This window comes from Pseudorasbora parva, chromosome 14, assembly GCF_024679245.1.
Source record: "Pseudorasbora parva isolate DD20220531a chromosome 14, ASM2467924v1, whole genome shotgun sequence".
NCBI classification, from domain to species: Eukaryota; Metazoa; Chordata; class Actinopteri; order Cypriniformes; family Gobionidae; genus Pseudorasbora; species Pseudorasbora parva.
Genome location: NC_090185.1, coordinates 13,815,698 through 13,842,866, shown reverse-complemented (window position 1 = coordinate 13,842,866; position 27,169 = coordinate 13,815,698). Strand labels below are relative to the sequence as shown.

General features: G+C 36.4%; 1 protein-coding gene across 1 annotated transcript in view; it reads right to left on the bottom strand.

Moving 5' to 3' along the window:
* The window catches only part of LOC137039737 (uncharacterized), a 284,691-nt gene that overhangs the window by 240,727 nt on the left and 16,795 nt on the right, over nt 1-27,169 (bottom strand). The window contains exons 6-10 of the mRNA XM_067415014.1: nt 23,695-23,890; nt 21,536-23,600; nt 20,268-20,438; nt 18,877-19,047; nt 4,818-4,991 (exon numbers count right to left, since the gene is read on the bottom strand). Coding sequence (XP_067271115.1) covers nt 4,818-4,991; nt 18,877-19,047; nt 20,268-20,438; nt 21,536-23,600; nt 23,695-23,890 — 2,777 coding nt within the window. The remainder of the gene's footprint in view (nt 1-4,817; nt 4,992-18,876; nt 19,048-20,267; nt 20,439-21,535; nt 23,601-23,694; nt 23,891-27,169) is intronic.

Here is a 27,169-nt window from a genome sequence, read left to right as displayed (position 1 = left end):
CTTGGGCCAAGACACTGCATACCAATTTTCAAGTCAATCGGACTAGTGGTCACGTGGTTATAGCTCTTTTCATGTTTTTTTCACATTATAGCGCTACCAAGTGGCCAATCGTCGCGATTTTTTTATCGTGACCTCAAATTGAGCCGTTACAGATGTGTACCAAGTTTGGTGACTATATCTAATTTCCTTCTTGAGTTATAGCCTTTTTAGTAAAATAGGCTCCGCCCTGAACGATCATTTTGAAGTCAATTAACATAAATGAATCGAAATTTCAACTTTTTTTCGATAACTATTGATAAACAGAGACCAGAGAACATTTTGACACTGGTTTGGTTACGATCGGTCAAAAAACCAGGGACTAGTTCTCAAAAGTAGATTTTCAACAAAATTCAAAATGGCGGAAAATTTTTCATGACGGAAATAAAATCGGAGATATACGTTTTGTTCGCCAAGGACTCAGCTTTCCAAAGATATAAGACATTTGAGTGTGGACCAAACGGTTTAGGAGTTATGAGCCCTTTCTCGCAATTGATTGCTATAGCGCCACCTATAGGCCAATCTGGCTCATAATTTGATAACCTCTCCTCGATTTTTGGACTACCTTCGGGTAAAGTTTGAAGTCTCTAGCCCTTACGGTTTGGTCTGCACGATGCGTTTTATCGGAGAATAATAATAATAATAAAAATCAGTACAATTACAATAGGGTTTCAGCACTTCGTGCTTGAACCCCTAATAATAATAAAAATCAGTACAAATACAATAGGTGTTCAGCACTTCGTGCTTGAACCCCTAATAATAAAAATCAGTACAAATACAATAGGTGTTCAGCACTTCGTGCTTGAACCCCTAAAAATCGGTACAATTACAATAGGGTTTCAGCATTTCATGCTTGAACCCCTAATAATAATAATAAAAATCAGCACAAATACAATAGGTGTTCAGCACTTCGTGCTTGAACCCCTAATAAAAATCAGCACGATGAGTTTTACGGCAGAATAATAATAATAATAATAATAATAATAATAATAATAATAATAATAATAATAATAATAAAAATCAGCACAAATACAATAGGTGTTCAGCACTTCGTGCTTGAACCCCTAATAAAAATCAGCACAAATACAATAGGTGTTCAGCACTTCGTGCTTGAACCCCTAATAAAAATCAGTACAATTACAATAGGGTTTCAGCACTTCGTGCTTGAACCCCTAATAAAAAATCGGTACAATTACAATAGGGTTTCAGCATTTCATGCTTGAACCCCTAAAAATCAGCACAAATACAATAGGTGTTCAGCACTTCGTGCTTGAACCCCTAATAATAAAAATCAGTACAATTACAATAGGGTTTCAGCACTTCGTGCTTGAACCCCTAATAATAATAAAAATCAATACAATTACAATAGGGTTTCAGCACTTCGTGCTTGAACCCCTAATAATAATAAAAATCAATACAATTACAATAGGGTTTCAGCACTTCGTGCTTGAACCCCTAATAATAATAAAAATCAGTACAAATACAATAGGTGTTCAGCACTTCGTGCTTGAACCCCTAATAAAAATCAGCACAAATACAATAGGTGTTCAGCACTTCGTGCTTGAACCCCTAATAATAATAAAAATACAATAGGTGTTCAGCACTTCGTGCTTGAACCCCTAATAATAAAAATCAGCACAAAAACAATAGGTGTTCAGCACTTCGTGCTTGAACCCCTAATAAAAATCAGCACAAATACAATAGGTGTTCAGCACTTCGTACTTGAACCCCTAATAATAATAAAAATCAATACAATTACAATAGGGTTTCAGCACTTCGTGCTTGAACCCCTAATTAAGAACAATAGGTAGATATGGGAAGGTCTAAACATGAGATAACGTGTACGAATTAACACAAAACGACAAACATTGGTGTTTATGGAAACACACCCTGAAGTAATGAAGGTGAACTGGTTTTAGTTAGATTTGGCCATCGCCATGGTGTGTAGGTAAGAACACGGACACAGGAACCCCATTTTAACTACTTTATTGTCCATCAAGTTCACTGGTTACATTGGTGTATGTCTGTGTGTATGTGTCTGTGTGGTCTATACAAAGGAAGGGAGAAATAAAATACATAAATTAAGTGAATCTAGAAAAACAGGGTAACATTATCACATATAAATGGCCAGATAACATTACAAATGTAAAGCTGTACACAGCACTGTAATACTATACAATATATATAAATACTGTGCATCCTTCAACGTGTTAGCTTTATGAACCAAATACGCATATGCTTAGGTAAATATAACTGTACCTTTGACAGATCAATCAAACTACCAAACTAACTATCATTTAAATTTAGGTGGAAATGTCACAATGGCATTAACAAGCTCACATAAGACGGTTCTGAATAATGTTATACGCACTAAGAATAAATTGCGTATGTTTACACAAACAATCGCTCGCGCGTGGGGCCGCGGGTCTTCCGCACATCATCTTACATATGAACATCTCTGTCAATAATCTTATTTTGCAGTACCGGCAAAATATAAGATAGATAAACACTTACTTTTTATCATTGACGCACACAACTCTGAGGGGAACACACAGCATCCTCTATGCTGAGTGAGAAAAAAACTAAACAGTTCTGTGCACGATCACCCAACCAATATTATGTTTTGATTGGCTCTGGCATTGCATGCTCAGTGCATGACTGTGAGTCTGTTTGAAGGGGATAAAGATAGAGAAATGGGTAAAATATGTAACCATGGCTATAGTGTAGGGGTAGGGTGCATGTCATTAAGTTTTCACGCTAATCGTTCAGAGGTTCGAATCCGCCTTTTGCCACACTCTCTAACCGAGAAACACTTATTAATAAACACACGTTAGATGCTTTATTTCCACTTTTCTAATATTTTCTCAAATCTTTTTGAAAATAAATGCCTTTCCGATCTGATATGTGATGGGAAAAGGGAGTAGAGAGAGTGTGGCAAAAGGCAGATTCGATCCTCTGATCGAGTTGCGTCAAAACTTGATGACATGCACCTCACCACTACACTATAGCCAAGGTTACAGATTTGAGCCATATCTCTGTCTTTATCCCTGTCAAATGTTACTATCAATATAGCCTCTGATTTCTTACGGTCCAACTCATCTGACGCCAGTTCGATACATTCTTCCTCTTCTTCATCTTCGCTCAGTTGTAGATTAGGGTATTATTCAGTCTTATTATGCCACTTTCATCGTCGCTCAGATCATCTCTACAGCCGGCCAGAGCGCTGCATAAATAATTAGCCACGCGTCCCTTGGAGGGCGGGGCAATAACAAAAGCCAGTATAGAAATACACACAGACAAAACAAGGGGATTTCAACCTCAAAATGTACGCTTTTAAATATACCATTAATGCAATCTCAAACACAGAGAGGCTTCTTCGTGATTTCAACTAACAGATTCTGCAAAAAAGCAAAAATCACATAATTTGAAAAAAAAACAAAACGCTTCTTTCTCATTTTGCTCGAAAGTAGAGCTGCCGACTTGTGTCCCTGGTTTCCGTGAGAGGTCACAAATATGCAATGGGCTCAGATTGGTTAGCTGGCTCAACTGTGTTCTGATTCGCTAACCGCCTAGTGCACGTGTTTGTTGATCTGTAAGTTATCACGGGCTGTGGCCGGGGCACAACCATTACATGTTTTTAACACTGACAGGGAGTTGCTGGATTTACAACACAAGATAATCCACTTCAACTGATATATGTTATGTGACATTATGTGAGGGAACAGGGTAGAAAATGGTTGTGTTAGTTGATCGGTAAAGTTATCACGGGCTGTGGGCGTCCGCAACGCCTTTATATGTTTAAACACTGACGGAGCCTGCTGGATTTAAAACACAAGATCATCCACTTCTCCTGATATTAGGTGAATTCAAGGTGATTGGGACACTTTTCCCAAGTCATCCCAATGCCAAAAAGTGTGCCAATCATCTTAAATTCATCAGGAAAAGTGAATGATCTGTTAAAGTAAAGAAGTGTTAAAGTAGTTAAGTAACATTCAAGCCACCATTTTGAAAAAGTAGTTAGCTACACTACAAGTTAAGATTAAAAAGCATTTTTGCTTGTTGCCACATTTTTTTTCCAGCAGCACCTGATCAATGACTAAAGACTAGCACTTAACTATTCTATTCATTTTTCTGTCTTTGTTAAAAACAACAACTGTACAATATTTACTTCGCTAGATTAACTGAGATTTGTTACAGCACTTGCTTGCTGTTGCCCCCTGTTTGATTTAGTTGCTTCTATTGCTCTCATTTGTAAGTTGCTTTGGATAAAAGCGTCTGCTAAATGATTAAATGTAAATGTAAATGAACCCCTGACGCAAACAGGCCAGTAGAAAAATCCTAAATTTTTAGTCCAGTTTTTAAGCTGCTTTAAATGTGCGCTGTTTTTATTAAATGAGAGATAAAATATGATAGCAATAGAATGAACAGTGAAAGTAACATGTACAATGCATTTTAACAGGCATAATCAAGCATTAACATAAACGAAGGAAATATTTATTTGCTAAACAAATAAAATCAATGAATAAGATTTAGTTTTATTTCTCTATCTAATATAATTAAAAATGACAAAGACAGTGAAAATATAGGTATTGGTACCGGCAAGCACCAAAAATTAAAGTATCAGTATCGGTGCAACCTAACGGAAAATATTACTTAACCCCAAACTTAGTTTTACCCTAATTCATTTGTCAGCTTTGACACAACAATATATTGAGCAGATTATTGTCAATAAAAAATTAACCTGCATATAATTTATTTTGTATTATTTCATGACGTCTCACCTCAGTGTCTTCAGTTGACAGTTCTGATCCTGTAGTAAATCATCGAGCTCCTTCACTCCTGATTGTCCAGGATCATTTCCTGTGAGATCCAGCTCTATCAGGTGTGAAGGGTTTGATCTCAGAGCTGAAGCCAGAGCTTTATAACCTTCTTCTGTGATACTGCAGACTGACAGTCTACAGAAGATATTTGAAATAAATCAAAATTATTATACAATTAAAGGTGCCCTAGAATGAAAAATTGAATTAACCTTGCCATGGTGAAATAATAAGTTCAGTACATGAACATCACATACTGTGAGTCTCAAACACCATAGCCTTCTACTTCTTATGAAAATCTTGTGAATCCATAACACAACGGAAAAAAATTACTTCTGAACATAAACCCAACCGTGACGCAAGTATTGGGGATCATTTATATGCACGCCCCCAACATTTGCATCTGTCCAAACATGTTCATTGTCAGGCGGAACTGATGGAGCCGAATGGACATGTCATGTACCAGGCTGTGCAGGAGACTGTTCTACCCTTCCCACAGATAAAAAATGTGCAACAGCCCTGGTTGATGTTTATAATCCAAAACCACAACAATTTAATTCAAGATTGTTCGTTTGTTCAGCCGATTTCAAGCAAGCTTCGCTCAGCGTCTTAAACTGAAGAAAAGGGCAATTACAACTACATTCCTGCAAGCAGTAAGTAGTGATTTTATCCACTTATTGATTGTTTAAACAATTTTTGATTAAATTGAAAGTTTCTTAAAGAGACAGCATTGTCTAGATAACGCAAGATGCTAGTACAGTAACAATAGGAAACACCAAGTACCATACCAAACTAAACAGTGTCTAATGACAAAGGGTAGTATTATTTTGTATTACAAAATACAACCGTAGATACTTTGCTTAGATCGTTCACTCGATCCTTCTAGCAAACGTCACCTTTTCCACCATATAAGTTAAAACGATAGTCATTTGACAAGGCTATTCATTTAGTAAAAATATATGTTATATATTTTTATTTTTGAGAACTGAAGTATGGTGTTTCCTATGATGTTTTTGCCTATTTGTATTTCAGATTAACCTACATCACAGTCACTGCGTAACGTTAGCCTACATTGTGACTAACGCTATATAAACATGCAATATCGGTGACGAAAAAAGACAAGTCTAAAATGTAGGCTGAATGACACACATTTAGCAGAACATCTCAAATGGAGATTGATAAATGCAGCTTACTTGTTTATTGGTGTTTCCAGATCGTCCATGCGCGAGAGAGCTCGCATGCATATGGTTGCCAGATTGGACATGTTTAGGTAAAACACTGGATAGTATATGAGTTCTTTTCACAGAAAAGCTCTGTTTGGGGGATTTAATTACTGAAATCTGGCAACCAAGCACAAAAACTCTCTCTCGCGCGGATTATCTGAAAACACCAAATAAACAAGTAAGCGGCATTTTATCAATCTCCATTTGAGATGTTTTGCTTAAAGTGTGTCATTTAGACGGTCTGTGTTCTGTCAGGACGGTCAGGACTCACGAGCCACTTCACTGAACTGCTCTGAGCTCTGTGCTGCTGAAATAAGCCAATCAGAGCAGAGCTCAACATTAATATTCATGATTCTTCCAAATAAGGCAAAAAAAGAGCATTACATCCTAGGGACAATTTATAGGGTTGAAAATAGACCTGTAAAACTGTATCTGTATAAATTTTGCCCTTAAATAAGCCACATACCCTCTATGTAGAAATCAAAGAACAATTTAACATATTGTTTCAAATCATTCTAGGGCCCCTTTAAAATATTTCATTGTGGCAAGGGGGGCGTGGTTCAGCGAGGTCTGCAGCGGGAGAGAGAGCCGCGGGACGAGCGGTAAGTGAGTGGGTTTGACGCACTTTCTCTTGTCCTCTTCCTTCCTTACCTACGAACTTGTTACATTCATATTTTATCTGACTTGGTTTCGGGTGAATTGCATAGAAAAAAAATGAGAGAGCATCATTGATGTAACTACATTTTCTCTTCTGATTAATGAAGAAAAACATATTTCATCATCTGACAGACAGTTTGATTTAACAATACAATGTTCATTCACTTTTGTTCATTAACCTCACCTGAGTTTCTCCAGTGTGCAGTTTGTATTCTCTAATCCGTTCTGGAGTTTCTTCACTCCTGAATCCTGCAGATTATTGTTGCTGATGTCAAGATCTTTCAGACTGGAGTTTAATCTCAGGACTGTAGCGAGAGCTGAACAGCTTTCCTCTGTTAGACCACAATTACGCAGCCTAAAATGATGAACATGAGAGAATTTATTAGGGCTGTCAAAGTTAATGCGTTAATAATGCGTTAACGCAAATTTATTTTAACGGCACTAAATTTATTAACGCGTGGTAACGCAGCACACATTTTCTGTTTGATCCGTGGCATAGCCCGTAGTTGGAAAAAGTGAGAGCAGTCATAGACGCAAAGGATGCAGCAGCAAACATTAATAGGGAAAGAAAAGGGTTGATATTAACATTACTATTCTAAACCAAAAGTGCAGTTATTGCCTACAAGCTACCTTATTTTCTGTTTAACTTTTATTAGACTCCAGGTCTATAAGAAAGAAAAGGGCGTTTTTTCACTGAGCACATTCTCTGCAGTCCGAGTGCGACGCACTGAAGCTCACTCTCGCTCATGTCTGAGGTAAATCATTAACACCATTACCACTTACAGTACATGTGTTTTATTGAACTAAATACATTACATTCGGCTAAAACAAATACACAGGTTACTTTTTTTTAAACAAGAGCACTCCCGAGTCCGTGTTACTCACAATGTTCAGGTGAATCGTGACACAGTTCGGCACACACACACAAAATACCGGCAGTTCAATAGGGAATGCAGATCTCTTAAAGGGGCCGCACTATATTCCTACTGGTGGAATATGGACCTCCTCCAGGTATGATGTGGTACTGGTGCGCTCACCGGTCCACATGGCAGCTTTCACATTACCAATTTTTCATATGAACTGTGTCCTGCTCTGAATTAAACTGCAAGTGTAAAAATTCCCTTATATTCTTAAAATGAGAGAAATCACTGCTTATTCTTAATTTTTAAGTTTAGGCTTAAGAGACATTAACCATTACTTTGATAAACACCTATGACCTTTGATACATCTAGTCTTCATGGTGTATTATTGATTATTATTGAATAAGTATTATTTCACTAATAATACATGTACATTTGCATAAAGCATTCATATTTGTCCATACCCATGTTGATTAAAATATTAAAAACGTAATTTAAACTTTATTTAAGAAACATTTACAATTGCTAATAATGTGCGATTAAATTGCGATTAAATATTTGAATCGATTGACAGCCCTAGAATTTATATACACAAAAGGTACTTCATACTGATTTCTTTAAGATACTTTAAATGCACATTAATAAATTAAACCAATACTCACTGGAGTGTGTTGAGTTTACAGTGTTTATCCTGCAGTAGAGCAGCGATCTGATTCACTCCTGAGTCACCTAGATTATGATCACTCAGATTCAGCTCTCTCAGGAGTAACGGGTTATTACCCACAATTCCAGTCACATACTGACAGGCTTCGTCTGCAGCAGGACTCAAAAACCTGGAGACAAGACAAGTACATTGACATTATCTGCTATATAATGATTTATTTTAACATCTTGTGAAATATCTTTCTGAAAGTTACATTTTTACAGCAAAGATGGTTACAAGACTATTTAATGTTTTTAACACTCACCTCAGTGTTTTCAGTGAATAGCGCTGATTCTGTAGTAAATCAGTGAGCTCCTTCACTCCTGATTGTCCCGGATCATTTCCTGTGAGATCCAGCTCTATCAGGTGTGAAGGATTTGATCTCAGAGCTGAAGCCAGAGCTTTATAACCTTCTTCACTGATACTGCAGTCTGAGAGTCTACACAAAAAGTAAAAACTTAAATTAAAAAAGCAACATTGCAGTAGAAATGTAGCAATTATTTGATAAATTAAAATAATGAAAACTTGGCTTTTGTTATTTTTGTGTATGTGTGATTTAAGTTTTATCAAATTGGACCACAAATACCAAATAAATAAGATAGTGTGTTATTTTAAGATTTTAATAGATTTTGTTTTAATAGCATTGTATTTACATGACTAGATTTCTGTTTGAAAACTCACAAATGAGTCTATATGCAGCAAAATCACTACCTATCACCAGAGGTGTAGTGGTAAAAAAAGAGGTGGGTAAACTATAAATTCTGGGTGACTGCATCGTGGTCACGGTAAGGTGGGCCACTGCCTACCGGTGTATGCAGCCCGATCTCACGGCAATTCGTAGTAAAACGAGGTGGCTAATATAAGCACATATAAGAGAACACACTAGAACATATTCACATTAAACAAGCTGGAATCAAAGAATTTGATTTTTGTCTTAAAATACTTAAGCCGACTAATCGATTATTAAAATAGTTGTCGATTAGTTTTTGCCAATTGTTAATGAGGCAGGTGCAGATTAACGACAGAAGGATGAATTTGGTGCCACATATTTTAATTTAAAGAAAACTATAGAAAGACTATATAAGTTGGACTGTAGTTTCCACAAGTGTATAGCCTAATGGCTGCCGACATTAACAGATAATTTTGCTAAACTAAAAAAAACAATAAAACCAAAAATTTTCTATTTGAACACAAAATACACTGCATCATTACAGCTTTTTTTTACAGGGTTTCGACATGCTCTCTACATTAAACCAGCTGCCTGTGATTAATTAATATCACAACAATGTCCAGAGTGCCTCTTTGTCCACTTGAAAAGTGATTGAAAAGTGTCACAAGCTGATTAAATGTACTACAAATGGATAATTATGTCATTTTGAAAATTGCCGGAAATCCAGTTTTGTATCTTGGTTGCGTGTCGTTCATGAATGATTTGTTCATTTTGAACGAATCTTTAATATGACTCGGGACTACCGAGTTGTCTCTGAAAGTGATTCGTTCACTTTGTTTTGACTGCGCGTCCGCATTACGCAACATATGGGTTCTGATCGTTCTGATTCTGAATTGATAGGTGAGATCCGAGTCTTTTGTTCTTCCTGTCAGTCCCATAGAGACGGGAAGAGAAAAGATTGGTTCATTTTGCTGAACGAGACTCAAAGATCCGAGTCAGTAAAATGATCTGAACTTCCACTACTCTCACTGACATTTGTAGCGCAATATGAAAGAGTTTGTCTAACTGTACAACAAACAACCAATGAAAATGAACAATATGAAACTAAAATGACATAAGCTTAATTTACAATGTCTTAGGAACTGTAGGCTAATTAGAGGTGGATAAACGCACTTTGGAGGTGGGTAAACACTATTTCTGAATTTTGGGAGCCTCCACTACATCCCGGCCTATCACCCATCTGAGCTACTTTAGTCTTTTTTTAGTTAAACTAAAAAAACTGACATTTAAAATGGAGAATGGATATTAATAAAAATACACACTTTAGCTTCTGCACTGTGTAATCTGTTTTCCAAGAGGAAAGATTAATATTAAGGATGTTAACGATTAACCGATAATCAATTAAAAGTCGATTGTCACTGTCACCAGCTGAAGTGCCCTGGCTGTCCACCAATGGGCCCTCATCACAGATTATTTGCCATTGATCAAATACTTCATTACCAAATAATCCTTTGCCCAGATTCATCATTCTATATTACTGTCAGCTGTGTGTCATTAGCCTGTTAGCTCAACCTATTTAAGTCATGTGTCCGTCAGTCATTCTTTTTGACGTTTTGTATGTTGCCTCTGTATGTAACCCTCAGAGTGCTTTCACACTTGGTTCAATTTCCTGGACCGAACCCAAGTTTGATTGTTCCCCTTCCCCTTCCCCTGCTGGAATGTGTTCATATTATATTATTTGGGTCCTAACCAGGGTTAATTTGCATCATCAAAGCAGCAGCTGTTTACCCGGCTGCTTAGTAATGACAGAAAACGTGAAGGCGGCGAAATGCATAGCGTTGCTCTTGTCACTTTTATATTTTTGTTTTTGAATCATTGGTTTTGTTACCAAAGCTTCAGTACGTAATGACACTTGCATCTATCTGCCGCGAATGCACTGCAAATGCTCTAAAGAATACTGAAGACGAGCAGAAATGAGATCTAAAGCTCTCTGCTTGCAGTATGTCAGTGATGCCAGTCGGGTAAATGAGTAAAACGCACATAAAACACATTTTTAACCTTTTTAAGTGGACTCAGGTAGGGTTAGCGGGTGCACACCTGAGTTCGGAAGCACGTGTTCGCATCATCCAAACAAATCGAACTCTGACGTCAATTGAACCCGGGTGCGCACCAAAAGTGCTGGAGTGAAAGCACCCTCAGTTTCCTGGATTTCCCTGTTGTCCTGGTATTCCAGAAAGCAATCTCCCGATCTTTGGCCTCTGCTCCCGACGTCAAGGAGTTAATCTTGAAAACCTGCATTCATTGAGAAGAGAGACTTCTTCTCCTGTAACTATAACTCTGCCTAAGATAGCTCTAATAAACGCTTTTTGACTAGAATGGCCCTGGTCTGTTGAGGGGTGATTTACCACCCTCCAAACTCCACTAAGGATTTTATACAGCAATTTACTGAGCTTATCGTCAATACTGCTACAAACTATGACCACTTTCTACTGGTGGGCGATTTTAATATCCATGTCTGCTGTTTTTTAAATTCCCAGTCACAGGAGTTTTTTAATATATTAGATGCTTTTAATTTATCACAGTGGATCAAAAACTCCACTCACTCTCAGGGCCACACGTTGGACCTTGTTCTCTCTTATGGAATTGATGTCGTGGATATTGTGCTCTCTGATTTCCACTTTCTGATTTTATATTAATAAAATCACTAATATAAGACTTAGTGTCTGCTCTAATTTAACTGTCCGCCCTAGCCTGTCTCCTGCTTCTGTTTTCTGGGAGGTTTTTTAACCTATTGACCTCCAGACACTGAAGGACGTGACTGTCAAAATCAAACCAGCACTGTCCATATGATATCATTCACCCAAAAAAATTTTAACAAATCATTGATTCAGTTGGGCTACGTATGGTATCTTTTATCAACAAGTCTCAAAATGGGTTCTGTTCTTGCTAATCTTAAAGTGGCCACAGTTATACAACAGCTTCTGTCACATAATGGTATCTATGAGGTCTTCCATAGATCTGCTCACAGCACTGATTCCGACCTTCTGATAGTATTAAATGATATTTATCCTTCCACTGACTCTGGAGATACCGTGGTTCTTGTTCTTTTAGATGGTTCAGTTCTTTTGAACCTTTTATTCATCAAATATATTAGGCAGCAGAACTTCCATTCTACTGTTTCCATTCTAATATTCTAATACATCAGAATATTAGAATGATTTCTGAAGGATCATGTGATAGACTGGATGTCACATGTGACACTGAAGACTGGAGGAATGATCCTGAAAATATAGCTTTGCATCACAGAAATAAATGATCATTTAAAGTATAATAAATTGAAAACCAAATATTTTAAATTGTAATAATATATCACAATTTAAACAAATAAATTTGTATTTTTGATCAAATAAATGCAGGCTTGATGAGCAGAAGAAACTTCTTTCAAAAACATTACCAATAGTAATGTATATAACTTTTGGCCTGTACTGTAAATGGCATACAATTTTAAATCGCCATGAGAACACATTACATTAAAATATGCACTTCAGTAAGATGACAGAAAGCAGGTTTAATGTGTTTACATGTTAAACGAAATTGACGTAAGGGACAAAGATCTAGCAGTGATGATCGGTTAATGCCTAATGCACTTTGAAGCCTGGCAAACAATCAAGCTAAATGAAGTGTTTCCAGCAGATGGCACCGCGAGCTTGTGCAGCGATAACAGAATACAGACTATTTATGCATGTATTAGAAAATGTAATATTCTGAGGTCCATTTGTAGAAATTATTTAAGGCAATTTGACGATTTCAGTCATCATACAGTAGTCAGCACACACCCCCTTTCATAAAGCGCGCGTACCTCTCACTCTCACACTGGTCGCTATGGCTGATTTGACGGGAGTCACGGGCGTGACGCATGGACACACAGGACTGATTATTCGTCTTAGCCAATCACAGGAAAATAAATAAACATAATGTAGCGACAGCAAGTTTAGGGAAAATAGCGCAGTAAAAGCACCGATACATCACTTAAAATGTACTCAAGTAAAAGTACACTGTTTTTAAACTACTTTAAAAAATATACAAAAGTACAATTCCTGAGAAAAACTAGGCCTACTCAATTACAGTAACGAGAACATTTTTAATTCTTTACTTTACACCCCTGCAAACATGGCACAGCAAATTACTCATTTCCTGGTCCACATTTAAAAAAAGGCAGAGGGCAAAAGGCCTGTAGCACAAAATATCTAGCTACATTAGTAAGAACCTAAGGACCTAAGACCATTTAACCTGGCCTAGGATGAGGGAAGGCCTTAACCATGCCAGGTGCAAATTCCAGGCGCGAGGGTGCAACTGACAGAGTTTGCAAATCTCCTATTCTTTTAAGAGATGAGATAGCGAGGAGGAACTAAGCTTTTAAGGTTAAAAACTTGGCAGGAACCTCCTCCAAAGGCTCAAAGTGAGCCTGGGAAAGGCCCTGAAGAACAGTAGCACTAGTGTGAACTGCAGGCCTCACCTCATATACCACAGAGGAAACGAGATATCAATGGATCTTTACCCAAAGACATACCACCCAAATGAATGTGGTAAGCACCTACACCCGCCACATAAACTTGTAAGGTGGAAGGAGACAGACCTGCAGTGAACCGCTCCTGCAGGAACTCCAGCACTGTACCAACTGGGCAGTTAACTGGGTCCCACTTATGGTCACTACACCATGAAGTGAAGATTTTCCACTTAAGGGCATAAAGTTTCATCATAGAGAGAGCTCTGTAGTGTTGAATGCACAACCTCAGTTGAGAGACCTGCCCCTGTGTGCTGGGCCCCCTTAGAGGCCAAGCCCACAGGTTCCACAGTTCTGGATGAGGTCAAACAATCGAGCCCCCTGCTTGGGAGAGAAGGTCGCTCCTGATAGGTTACTGTAGTGCAGGCCCGTCGAGGAGAGACACTAGTTTGGGAAACCATACTTGGCCCACCCACTGGGCTATCAAAGTTAGGGGTACCTGGTCCCCGTGAAATATCTCCAGAACTCCCGGGAGCAGAGCGATTGGGATAAAAGCATACAAACTCAGACTTAGCCACATCTGTACCATAGAATCCATTATGTGAAAGGTGTAACCCCAACTTCATGTGGGCGAGAACGACAATTCCAAGACACTTACAAGTGTACTACTAGTACACATTGATATTTGTATACTTAACACATAAAGTATACTTAAAAATATACTTGTGCATTACTTAAGTATACTTCATAAAATGAACTTTAAATATACTTCTTTTTCATAAGGATGTACTTACATATCACACGATAAGTTGAAGAAGAAATTATCAAGACAAGCCTAATGGTGTTGAGTGTAGCTGATGGTGAAATGCACTCACTTCAGTATCTCCAGTTTAGATTTCTTCAGTCCCTCACAGATCTCTTTGACTCCTGAGTCCAGCAGACGGCTGTTGTTCAGGTTCATCTCTTTCAGGATGGTTTTGGAGGAGAGGACAGTAGCTAGAACTGAACAGCTTTTCTCTGTCTGCTCACAATTATTCAGCCTAAAAAAATACAAATAAAAAAAGCATTATTTCTTATTCAGCACATATTCAACATACATCAGATTAACAGGTCATCATATCTGCTCACACATGTGACTGACAGGCTTTTATAATGAATAAACAGAAGTTAGAAATGTAGAAAATCATGTTGACTCACTTGATTTTTTCCAGTTTGCTATGAGAGTCCATCAAAAGAGCAGAGAGCTTCTCTCCATCCAGATCTCCTAGTTTATCTTCACTCAGATCCAGTTCTGTCAGTAATAATGGACTTGTACCAAGAACTTCAGTGAGATAGTCACATGCTCCCTGTGCAGCAGGATTTTTCAAAAACCTAGAGGAAGTAGAAGATCCATCTTAAGTATAATGTTCCCACACGGTACAGGTTTTGGCAAAATTTTAATTGGCTCCAGTATGAGTAGTTAAAGGGTTACTTCACCCCCCCCCCCCCCCCCCCCCAAAAAAAAAAAAAAAATTAGACCATTATTTACTCACCCACAAGTCATCCTAGGTTTATATGATATTCTTCTTTCAGACGAATGTCCTGGCTCTTCCAAGCATTATAATGGCAGGGAAGGGTTAGGTCATTTTTGAAATCCATACAAATGCATATATCCATCATATAACTGCTCCACACAGCTCCGGGGGTTAATAAAAGCCTTCTGAAGTGAAGTTGTGCGTTTGTGTGAGAAAAATATCCACATTTAAAACTTTATAGACTAAAATACCTAGCTTGCGGTGGTCAGTGGTACACGAGTCGACTTACGCTAAAAGAGTAATCCCTGACGCTACGCTTTGTTTTGCTCTATCTTTTGCACTTCTGCAGTCATCAATTCTCAAGAGTATACTGAGTCGTCAATACTCAAGAGTCAATACTCAAGAGTCAAGAGTTACTATTTGAGCGTAACCCCCCCGGAGCCGTGTGGAGCAGTTATATGATGGATAGATACAAATCATGGTGAGTAAATGATGGTTGAGTAAATCATTGTCTAATTTTAATTTTTGGGTGAGCTAACCCTTTAAAGAAATCCTACTCCTAAGTAAAATTAGTTTCAAAAAGAATTTTAAGATGTCTATACATGCTATGCTATGTTTTAAATTAAAAGTATTAAATTGAGAAATTTGAATATGTTAGGAAACTGCCCATAAACTGATTTTATATAGCAGCAGGACAAAATGTTATGGCAATTTTGTAACTGGAAGTAAACCTCTACAATGGTACAGGTTTACTTCCAGTTACAAAATTGGCATACAATTTTGTCCTGCTGCTATATAAAATCAGTTTGATGGCTGTTTAAAAAAAAAGTCTAATCACATCGAGTAAATGTGTAATCTACAATAGTAATCAAAATGTATCTAATGGAATAAATTCAGTGTCATATATCAGTTCAGTTCAGATAAGTTGCTGTTGTGGTTTAGTTTTAAATATTTGAGCTTTTATTAATCACCTGATGGTCTTTATTTTACAACCTTTATCCTGTAGTAAATCATAAAACTGCTTCACTCCTGATTGTCCAGGATCATTTCCTGTGAGATTCAGCTCTATCAGGTGTGAAGGGTTTGATCTCAGAGCTGAAGCCAGAGCTTTATAACCTTCTTCTGTGATACCGCAGCTTGAGAACCTTAAAAAAAGAAGAAAACAGGTTGTTTATTCCATAAAACTGTTACAAAAAAATCTGCGTTTGTTCTTAGTTTATCAGTTTCCATGGACACTAATCTTCATCACAGCTGTTAATCATTTTTATTACACCTTGGTTAACTTCAAGGACTTTCCAAGTCCAATATCCTCAAATTTAAGGACTTAATATGGGGACACATTTCAAGTGAGCACAAGATACATTGTTACAGTTTGCTATATATATATATATATATATATATATATATATATATATATATATATATATATATATATATATATATATATGAAATGCTGTTTCATGCATACTGAGCTTTTTACACTGTTAAAGACTTGGATTCCCATCCTAAACAACTCGTAAATGCGTGTAACTAATGTAAATAAAGCAAGCTAGTATGCATAGGCCATGAAGTGTTTGCGAAATAACACATTACTTGACCGGAGGAAATAATTTGGAATTTTTTCCAGAAAACTTCTTGCACAAAATAAAGCACTGTCAGGAACTGTATCTATATATGTTTATTTTCAAATCACCTTCACTGGTCTCGTTTGAGTTAGAGTTTGTGAATGTGTTGCTACTACTGTCTGTTATTTGCCTGTTGGATTATTAATAAACTCTGCATTTAAACTATATCCAGGGGTCTGTTCTTCGTACGTTGATAACTCCGTTAGCTGGATTTGAATATTTACGATTTGGCACAATCTCGGATTCTTCGACACTCATCCTGGACTTGCTGTTATAGCAACAGGTCTGCAAGTTTAAATCTTCTCAGGAGCAGTTTATTTAATGTAAAGAGGATTCGATTTTCATCTTTTTAAGTGGTGTTGATACTTAAAATCTGTCCCAGCTATTGCTACTTCCTTACAAGAGTTCCTTACTGAACCTTTGTTTTTAAATAATGATAATATAAAAATTATTTTGAAAATAATATTATAATTGTGTAGTTTATAAATAGCCATTTGATTGAGAGATTTATTTGTGATGGAATAAATATAATTTTATTGGAGTCTTACACACAAGCTGTATGCAGTAAAGGGAAATGCAGATATCTTGACTCTTAAGAGACTTTAATTAATGCTGTCACATAACAAATCTGCTTCAAATTTTAAATTAAATGAATGTTTTGGTCACTTTGCTTTTTTACCAATAAAGGTCCAGAAATGTTTCGTCAGGTGTCATAATTTCATTAGATTGCTGTCTTGCTGCCAGCAGATCCACAAACTCGTTTGAAGAACCAAATTAGCCAGAGATCAGTTATCACAATTAGAAGATCGGGCATCTGTCAAATCATCTCAGATGTATTAAGCAAGGTACGAAAAACAGACCCCTGATCTCCATCTGTCTGGCTGCAACCAGGCAAAAAACAACACAGATTATGACAAGTAATATCCTAAAAAAAACTATAGAATGTTCTACACTAAAGTAAAACAAATCATTTTAAATAATAATGTTACAGTATTGAGTGAAATAATTAAAATAATAAAAATAGAGATTTAAAAAGTCAAACTGTGCTAACAGTAAAACTTGAGTTTTGTCTGTTGCGCTATATGTTGGATCGATATGACTCAGACTCAAATGGTTATTTATAAATGTATATTAACATGCATAAATCAAAATAAATATAAATACTTCAGTTTCTCCAATCTCCACTGAGGATTTTTCAACAAAGAGCAGATCTTCTCCATTCCTGAGTCTCCCAGTTTATTCTCACTCAGATCCAGCTCTATCAGGTTTGAAGGGTTTGAATTAAACGCTGAAGTCAGAGCAGCACAACCTTCTGCTGTAATACTGTTATTATTCAGCCTGAAGAGAAAGAGAAAGAACAACAACAATCCTAATCTATATAAGTGAATAAATGTATAATGTCAAAAGTTATATTTGGAAAATGTTTTAGATTTAAAGTATTAAATCATCAAATACTCACATCAGTGTGTTGAGTTTACAGTGTTTATCCTGCAGTAGAGCAGCGATCTGATACACTTGTGTGTCTCCTAGTTTATGATCACTCAGATTCAGCTCTTTCAGGAGTAACGGGTTTTTACCCAAAATTCCTCTCACATACTGACAGGCTTCATCTGCAGCAGGACTCAGAAACCTGCAGAAGGAAAGAATTAGAATTTCATACAGTTTTCAACTAAACTAGGTAATGAAAATATTGCATAAAACACCAGTACAAACGAATTAAAGATTGAATATATCTATATTAACTATGATAACAACAACAGATGATGCAGCTTATTGTTTAACTGGAATATTGTTTCTATAAATAATTTGCCTGCATATAATTTATATTGTATTACTTCATCATGTCTCACCTCAGTGTCTTCAGTTGACAGTTCTGATCCAGTAGTAAATCATTGAGCTCCTTCACTCCTGATTGTCCAGGATCATTTCCTCTGAGATCCAGCTCTATCAGGTGTGAAGGGTTTGATCTCAGAGCTGAAGCCAGAGCTTTATAACCTTCTTCTGTGATACTGCAGTCTGAAAGCCTATAGAAAAGACAATTAATAGAAAAACTGAATTATTATATGATTAATATAATCATGGGAATGAAAATGTAACAATCAGGTAATTTAGTCAGTAATTTTAGAAATGTCCTGAACAATATTAATCCCTAAGAAGGAAAAATGATTTATAATAAATAAAAAATGAAATAAAATGATCAAACAAAAACTCATGAAACACTTTAAAACAACAGACATAAGATATGCCTTTGTTAGGCATAAATTTACTTGAGTTTCTCCAGTTTTTTGTTCTTTTCCAGTCCATTAGAGATCAGCATCACTCCTGAATCCTTCAGATTATTATTGCTCAGGTCAAGATCCTTCAGACTGCTGGAGTCTGAACTGAGAACTGAAGCAAGAGCTGAACAGCTTTCCTCTGTTATATAACACTTACTGAGCCTGAAAATAAACAGATTTAAGTAAACACATTCTAAAGTACAATACATGACTTAGAGTTCCTTGTAATGTACTGGACCACAAATGTATTCTAAATGACTAAAACAATAACCTTTACTGATTGTTACTCTTTGTAGGAGCCATATTAGTGTTTAACGGCCCCATGGGATGACATTTTTATTTTATGAGGTTTTTCAACATTAATATGAGTTCCCCTAGCCTGAATATTGTCACCGAGTGGCTAGAAATTTTGATCGGTGTTAACAGAGTTCTGGCTGTCTTTCTCTGCCTTTGAGAAAATGAGAGCCCAGACGAGCTGATCTTGAATTCTCCTGTAATGACGTCATAACAGGAAAGGTTTCCTCCCCTTCTTCTGCTTTGCCCGCCCAGAGAATGAGTAGAGAATGGATTCAGTTTATCAGTCGCGATGTCAGCACAGGCTTTACCATACGGATTCAACAGCACCGCCACAAACAGTGAGTAACAGTGTTCAGTAATGCCTGATCTGGGATCAGGGATTTCTGATGTGTAGCTCATCATTCAAGTTCACACAGACTTTCTTTCTAAATCGTTTAATACTGTCAGTCCTGCCGCTGGCCTCTTTGATGCATCAGAGAATCAAGCCAGAGGGCAATATCAGTATAGAAAAAATGCCTTTTATTTCTACATTATGACATTTTTTGATGTGTAAACCATACTAACAATATAGTACACCTCAGGAAACATTATAAAATAATTAAATAATGTCATGGGACATTTAAATGTAATTGTAAAAATTGTAAAATTGTTTATATTATATTATATTATTTTGGGTCATATATTGTTTTGTGTGTGAGAGTCTTCTGTAGGAGGTAGGGACTAGGTTGCACCAGCCGGTATATAATGGTGTTAGTCAGGAAAGCCAAATAGGAGCGTCGGCAAACAAATATTATCTTGGATGCTTGTACGCTTACAGTAAAATGCAGAAACCTTGTAATTTGTTGATAGACTGATTTAAGTACTTGATTATGTTTCTTTTGAATTTTTAAGTGAAAATAAAGAGAAGAGAATATTCAGAAATCTTGTGAAGTGTGTTTTGGTGTTAAGCAGAAGCATGAGTCAAACACTGCTCACTAGTGTGGTGGACATATAGGAGTGTTTGCTAAAACAATAATAAGAGCCTACACACATTTTGTAAAGTCTATCTAAAACCAATGACCTTTGTCTATTGTGTCACAACTTACCACAGGGTCTCCAATTTACAAGTTATATTCTCCAGTCCAGTGCAGAGATGACTCAATCCTGAATCCTGCAGATTATTATTGTTCATGTTCAGATATTTTAGATTGTTATCTGATCGAAGAGCTTTAGCCAGAGTTGAACAGCTTTTGTCTGTCAAGTCACAATCATTTAGCCTACAAAAAAAAAATAAAAAAATCAGAATTGATATTTGAAAAAACTGAACCACACACAATTTGCCATTTTATTTACAAAATAGTATTCTCCAGCGCGCATTCACACAACATCTGCTCTCAACTTAAAGGCCAATAGAAGTGCCTTGAAACGCGCCGCATTATTCAGTGTGTTGATGTGATTTCCCCTGAAACGGCTCCAGCTGTTAGCAGCTCCTCCCCCTTTTTGAAACAGCCAATGGCATTTCGTTAATATACAGTTTGACTAGAGCCTTTCTGTTTGGTATAGCTAGTTTCCTCTAACCATTTATCATCATAGTAATCTCCTCCATATAATTTTAAAATGCAGCATTCTGGGCAGAATTCAAATGGGTCCAAAATGTTTTGTTGTCTGCGCTGACCCGCGCACATGATTTATGCTGCGCTCTCCTGTCTGTAGTCTAACTTTAGACCAGAGCCATTGGTGTGTGGGTGTGTTCACGCTGCCATGGTGTGTGAAACTAACGTGAAAACAGACTTCATTCGCCTCAACTGAAAGCATATTTACACTGACTCGTTTCCTACCACATATATAGTGTGCTATGTTCCTTTCACCATGTAGAAATTAGGAAATGTGTGTTAACAACTGACCGATTTCAGCCGCCGCTTCAGCAGTGTAGGGGGCGGGCTTTAGATTCTAGAGAGCATTTTAATTGGACAGAAGATTTGATGAGAAACTGAAGTCTGTGATGATGTCACCAAAATCTGAGATTCGTTTTAACGGAAGTGAGAGACTGTAAATTTTGAATGCTTATATCTTATAACAATGCAAATCGTTTCATTGTTTTGGAACACACCAGCTTATTCATAACTTTAATGCTAACACAGTCATACTAAAAGCTAAACAACTTAAATTTTGATTTCAGTGGGACTTTAATAACACGCATGCATAGTAGTGCTCTCATGAACGCATATTGGAGAATACTATTTTGTAAATAAAGTGGTGAACTGTTTTTTTTTTTTTGCACAATCAATGCACTCGAGTCACTTTATAAAATTGAGGTTAAACCACTGGAGTCACATGGATTACCTTTATGATGTAATCACATTTAATTACTTACAGTGCTCTTTTGGAGTTTTTGACTACTTCTGATAGTCTAAAGAAACACTCCTCTGATTTCTTGAATTTCTGAAGCTCAAACTCCTCCAGCTCTTCCTCTGATGTCAACAACACAAAGGCCACAGCAGACCACTGGGCAGGTGAAAGGTCAGCAGATGAGAGACTTCCTTCTCTAAGGTGGTTCTGAATCTCTTTCACCAGAGTTTGATCATTCAGTTCATTCAGACAGTAGAACAGATTGATGGATCTCTCTGGAGACAGATTATCTTCTAATTTCTGCTTGATGTACTGAACTATTTCTTTGCTCTGGTCATTTTGCGGCGTCAACAGACCTCGTAAGAGTCGCTGATTAGACTGGAGTGACAGACCGAGGAGGAAGCGAAGGAAAAGGTCCAGGTGTCCAGTTTCACTCTCGAGTGCCTCGTCCACTGCAGTCTTGAGCAAATCAATCATGGCTTCATTTTTGTTTTCCTGTTCTGTAGATTCATTTTTGTTTTCCTGTTCTGTAGATTCACTTTTGTTTTCCTGTTCTGTAGATTCATGAACAAACACACTTTTTGTGTTGATGTCTAGAAACAGATGTGCATAAAGAGCTGCAATAAACTCTTGAATGCTCATGTGAACAAAGCAGTACATGGTGCCAACAATGATCCCCGTTTCCTCCTTAAAGATCTGGGTACACATGCCTGAATACACTGATGCTTTATAGACGTCAATACCACAGGATTCCAGGTCTGTGTTACAGAAGATCAGGTTGTTTTTTTTCAGCTGTTGAAATGCCAGTTTTCCCAGTGAAAGTATGGCATCTTTATCCCAGGAAACATCAGGTGTGTATTCTCCATCATACTTTCGTCTGCTCTGCAGGATCTGAAAGCGGAGAAAGTGTGTGTACATTTGTGTCAGAGTCTTGGGAGTGTCTTCAGTATTTGATTCCTGCAGTGTTTTGGAGGTTTCATCGGCCTGATTGTTTTTCTTATCATTAGTTATTTTCTCCTCCAAAATGTTCTGGAGAACAGTGGCTGAAATCCAGCAGAAGACTGGGATGTGGCACATGATAAAGAGACTCTTTGATTGTTTAACATGATCAATGATTTCTTTGGCCATTTTCTCATCTGTGAATCTTTTTTTGAAGTACTCCTCCTTTTGTTCATCATTGAATCCTCTGACCTCCGTCAGCCGGTCGATACATTCAGGAGGAATCTTACTGGCAGCTGCTGGTCTGGTGGTGATCCAGATGAGAGCAGAAGGAAGCAGATTTCCCTTGATGAGGTTCGTCAGAAGAACATCTAGACAGGCTGGTGACGTTACATCACTCCATGTCTCATTATCTTTAAAATCTAGAGGAAGACGACATTCATCCAAACCATCAAGGATGAACAGGATTTTGAATTTGTTCCTTGTAAGATCCAATCCTTTTGTCTCAGGGAAAAACTGACTTATAATGTTCATCAAACTTTGTTTACCATCTTTTATTAAGTTAATCTCTCTGAATGGAAGAGGAAATATGAAGCTGATATCCAGATTTTCTGTTGTGTCCTTTTCTTTTTTGTCTTTTTTGTCCTTTTCTTTTTTGTCCTTTTCCTTTTTGTCTTTTTTGTCCTTTTCTTTTTTTTCTGTTGTGTCCTTTTCTTTTTTGTCTTTTTTGTCCTTTTCTTTTTTTTCTGTTGTGTCCTTTTCTTTTTTGTCTTTTTTGTCCTTTTCTTTTTTGTCTTTTTCTAACCGTTCAGCCCAGTCCACAATAAACTTTTGCACAGAGATGGATTTTCCAATGCCAGCAACTCCTTTCGTCAGTACAGTTCTGATCTCCTTGTCTTCAGATGCTTCAAACAAATGTGTGCATTCAACCTGTATCTCTTGTGATTCATGACGCCTAGAAGCAGCTTCAATCTGACTGACCTCATGTTCAGTATTGACCTGTTCACTGCCACCCTGAGTGATATAGAGATCTGTGTAGATGTTATTCAGAAGTGTGTTGTCACCATGCTTGGCAATTCCTTCAGATACAGATTGATACTTCTTCTTCAGCCGAGATATTAGCCGTTGCTGATTAATGAAGACCAGCTCCTCTAAACACAAACACAGGAACAAAAGCACCTTATTTTAATATTATTTCATACATTTTAGAAGTGACAATAAGACAAAAGGTCATGAGTCTCTTACCTTCTAGAGTATTAGCAGCTTCATCTTGCTTCATATCTCTCAGGAAGAAGAGTGTCATATCAAGAGCTGCTTCTTTGATATTCAGCTTTTCCTCTTTCAAGTCCTTTACATAGTATTGTGTGTTATCTTTTTTTAATATTTTCCTAAAATATTTCAGTTCGTTCTTCAGAAATGTGATTATTTTGTTCTCAACATCCTAAAAACAAACCATAAACAAACAGTGAGGTAGAAAAAAAATTAACCAACTGGTACATCCACATATAGTGGGTACGGAACGTATTCAGACCCTCTTAAAATTTTCACTCAGCCATTTTTTTTTTTTTACTTAATTTTTGGTGACGAGCAAGGTGGTGAAGTGTATTTTCTCGAATTTAACATTTGTGAATTATCTTTGGTTATATATTGTTCCTATTTCAAAATAGCTTTTGTTAGTGTTTGTTCAGATATAAGAGTTACTAGATCTGTTTTCTGTTTTTAATGGACTTTAAGTTCAATTCCTTTTCTGTTGTATCGTTAAATGTTAGGGGTTTACGCGATGCAGTAAAGAGGAAAGCTGTTTTTTTATTTTGTAAAAGCAGCGAGTCGGATATAATTCTCCTTCAGGAAACGCATTTGTGTGAAATGGATGTAAAATTTTGGAAAAATCAATGGGGAAATACAATTTACTGTAGCCATGGCTCTAATCATTCTGCTGGAGTTTCCATTTTGTTGCACAAGTTTAAAGGGAACATACTAGAAGTGAAGTCTTCCGATGAAGGCAGATGGATTATTGTATCGCTTCAGCAGGACAACTCAGTATTTACTATTTGTAATATTTATGGATGTAATTCCCGTTCTGCCAACAAATCTCTCTTTTCTCAAATAACCTCTAATTTAAAAGAAGTAATTTCTAATTATCCAGACTCTTTTCTGATTTTGGGCGGGGATTTTAATGAATGTATGGATAACACATTTGACAGATTTCCTCCCAGAAGCAACGATAGCTTGCTATCAAATATTAACATTTTATCGTACAGAATTTTCTCTTACGGATACATGGCGTTTTTTTCACCCTGATCTGCAGGAATTTACTTGGTCTAATAGTAATATGTCCTCCCAATCGAGAATTGACCTCTTCTTGATCTCTTCCTCAGCTCTTCATTTTGTTAGAGATGTCTCTCATTCCTTCGCACCCCTCTCAGATCATAAACAAATAAATCTAAAATTGTGTAGCAACACTGATAATACTTCAAAGTTACGTGGTTACTGGAAATTTAATAATTCTCTCTTAAAAGATGCATCCTTTAATGATGATATTAAGAATTTTTTTCAGATATATTTTCTGAAAAATTCAATGACAAAATGGGAATTCTTTAAATATAAGGCGAGGCAGATTGCCATTAAGAAAAGTAAAGAATTAAAAGCATCCAAAAATAAAAAAATACATAAACTACTAAATAAAATCAATATTTTATTACGAAAAACATTAGATCAGGAGGAAGCTCTGCTTTTGAGAGAATTAAGTCTACAAATTAATCAAGTTTACCTGGATTTGGCTAGAGGAGTCTTTATTAGGTCAAAAGCCAAATGGCTAGAGGAAGGAGAGACTAACTCTAGTTATTTTTTTGCGTTAGAGAAAAGGAATTGCAGGAGAAATTCATTGACGACTTTAAATATCAATGGTGTCAAGTGCACTGATCCTTCCCTAATCTCTAAGTTTATCACAAACTTTTATGACAAACTTTACACTTCCGAATTTAATATGGATAATTGTAAGACTTTTGTTGAAACAATTAAAAATTATATTCCTATCATTGATAATGATTTTAAAGACCTTTGTGAGTCCACTTTAACAATTGGGGAAATTAAATCTGCACTATTCTCTATGAAGAGAGGAAAATCGCCTGGTATTGACGGATTTTCTGCAGAATTTTATGTCCATTTTTGGGATTTAATAAAATCTCCTCTTCTTTGCATGTACAATGAATGTGTTGCTCAGAAGGAGATGACTACCATCAATGAAACAGGGTATAATTTCTCTTATTCCAAAACCTGAAAAAGATTCCCTCTTAATAGATAATTGGAGACCAATTACACTCTTAACAGTTGATTATAAGATCCTGGCTTTGGTATATGCTAATAGATTGAAATTTAAGCTCAATCAAATTATAGCAGAAACGCAGTCAGGTTTTGTCAAAGGTAGGCATATAAGCAATAATATAAGACTTGTTTTAGATTTATTAGATTATGCTGATTTTGTGCACTCTAAAGCTATTATTCATTTCTTAGATTTTTACAAGGCTTTCGACACAATTGAACATGGATTTCTCCTGCAATCACTCAGACTGTTTGGTTTTGGAGATTCTTTTGTTAACATAATTGAAATGTTTTATACAGGAATTAGTAGTTCCGTCATAGTCAATATGCATACCTCCCAAAGATTTCTCATAAGGCGTGGTGTCAGACAGGGTTGCCCGATTTCTTCCTTTTTATTTATTTTGGTTACGGAGTTTTTATCATTGAGTATTATACACAATTCAAACTTAAAAGGTATCTCCATCTTTGATAGGGAAATCAAAATCTCGCAGCTGGCTGATGACACTATCCTTTTTCTACAAGATAAAAGTCAGATCTCTAGTGCCATTCAGATAGTTAAAAAGTTCTCATATGCTTCTGGGTTAAAGTTAAATATGTCCAAATGTGAGATAATGTCACTGTATAATTGTGAGGACACAGTAATTGATAATATTCCGGTAAAAGACACAATAAAGTATTTAGGTATTCATCTAACTAAAAATCTAGTTGCCAGACAACAACTTAATTTTTCTAATCGGATTAAAAAAAATATATATATATTTTTAATCTCTGGTTACAAAGAGATCTATCGCTCTATGGTAGGGTTCTCCTCTCTAAAGCAGAAGGTCTTTCTCGCTTTGTGTATCCTTCGCTTTCTTTATATGTGACTGATTGTACTGCTAAAGGTGTCAATAACATTTTCCTTGACTTTATATGGAAAAATAGATCTCATAAACTCAAAAAAGCAGTGATTTCCAATAGTAGAAGTGATGGGGGACTAGAAGTGTTGAATTATCATAATATTATTAATGTGTTTAAAATAAACTGGCTTAAAAGATGTATAATAAATCCAAATTCTATATGGTTCTTTATTCCTAATTATATCTTTAATAAAATTGGAGGACTACCTTTTATCTTAAAATGTAATTATATGTATAATAAACTCCCAGTTAAATTATCTAATTTTCATCAACAGGCTCTTCTTGCGTGGAAATTGTGCTACTGCCACAATTTCTCACCGCATAAAGAAATTCTGTGGAATAATATGAATATAACCATTAGAAACAAATCTATCTTTTTCCCTAATTGGTTCCAAAGAGGTTTCAAACATTGATACATTTATTATTTTCTTGTGATTTGGTTCAAAAGTTTTGGTCTAATTTATATTCCCATCTAAATAAAAACCCCAATAATACACATT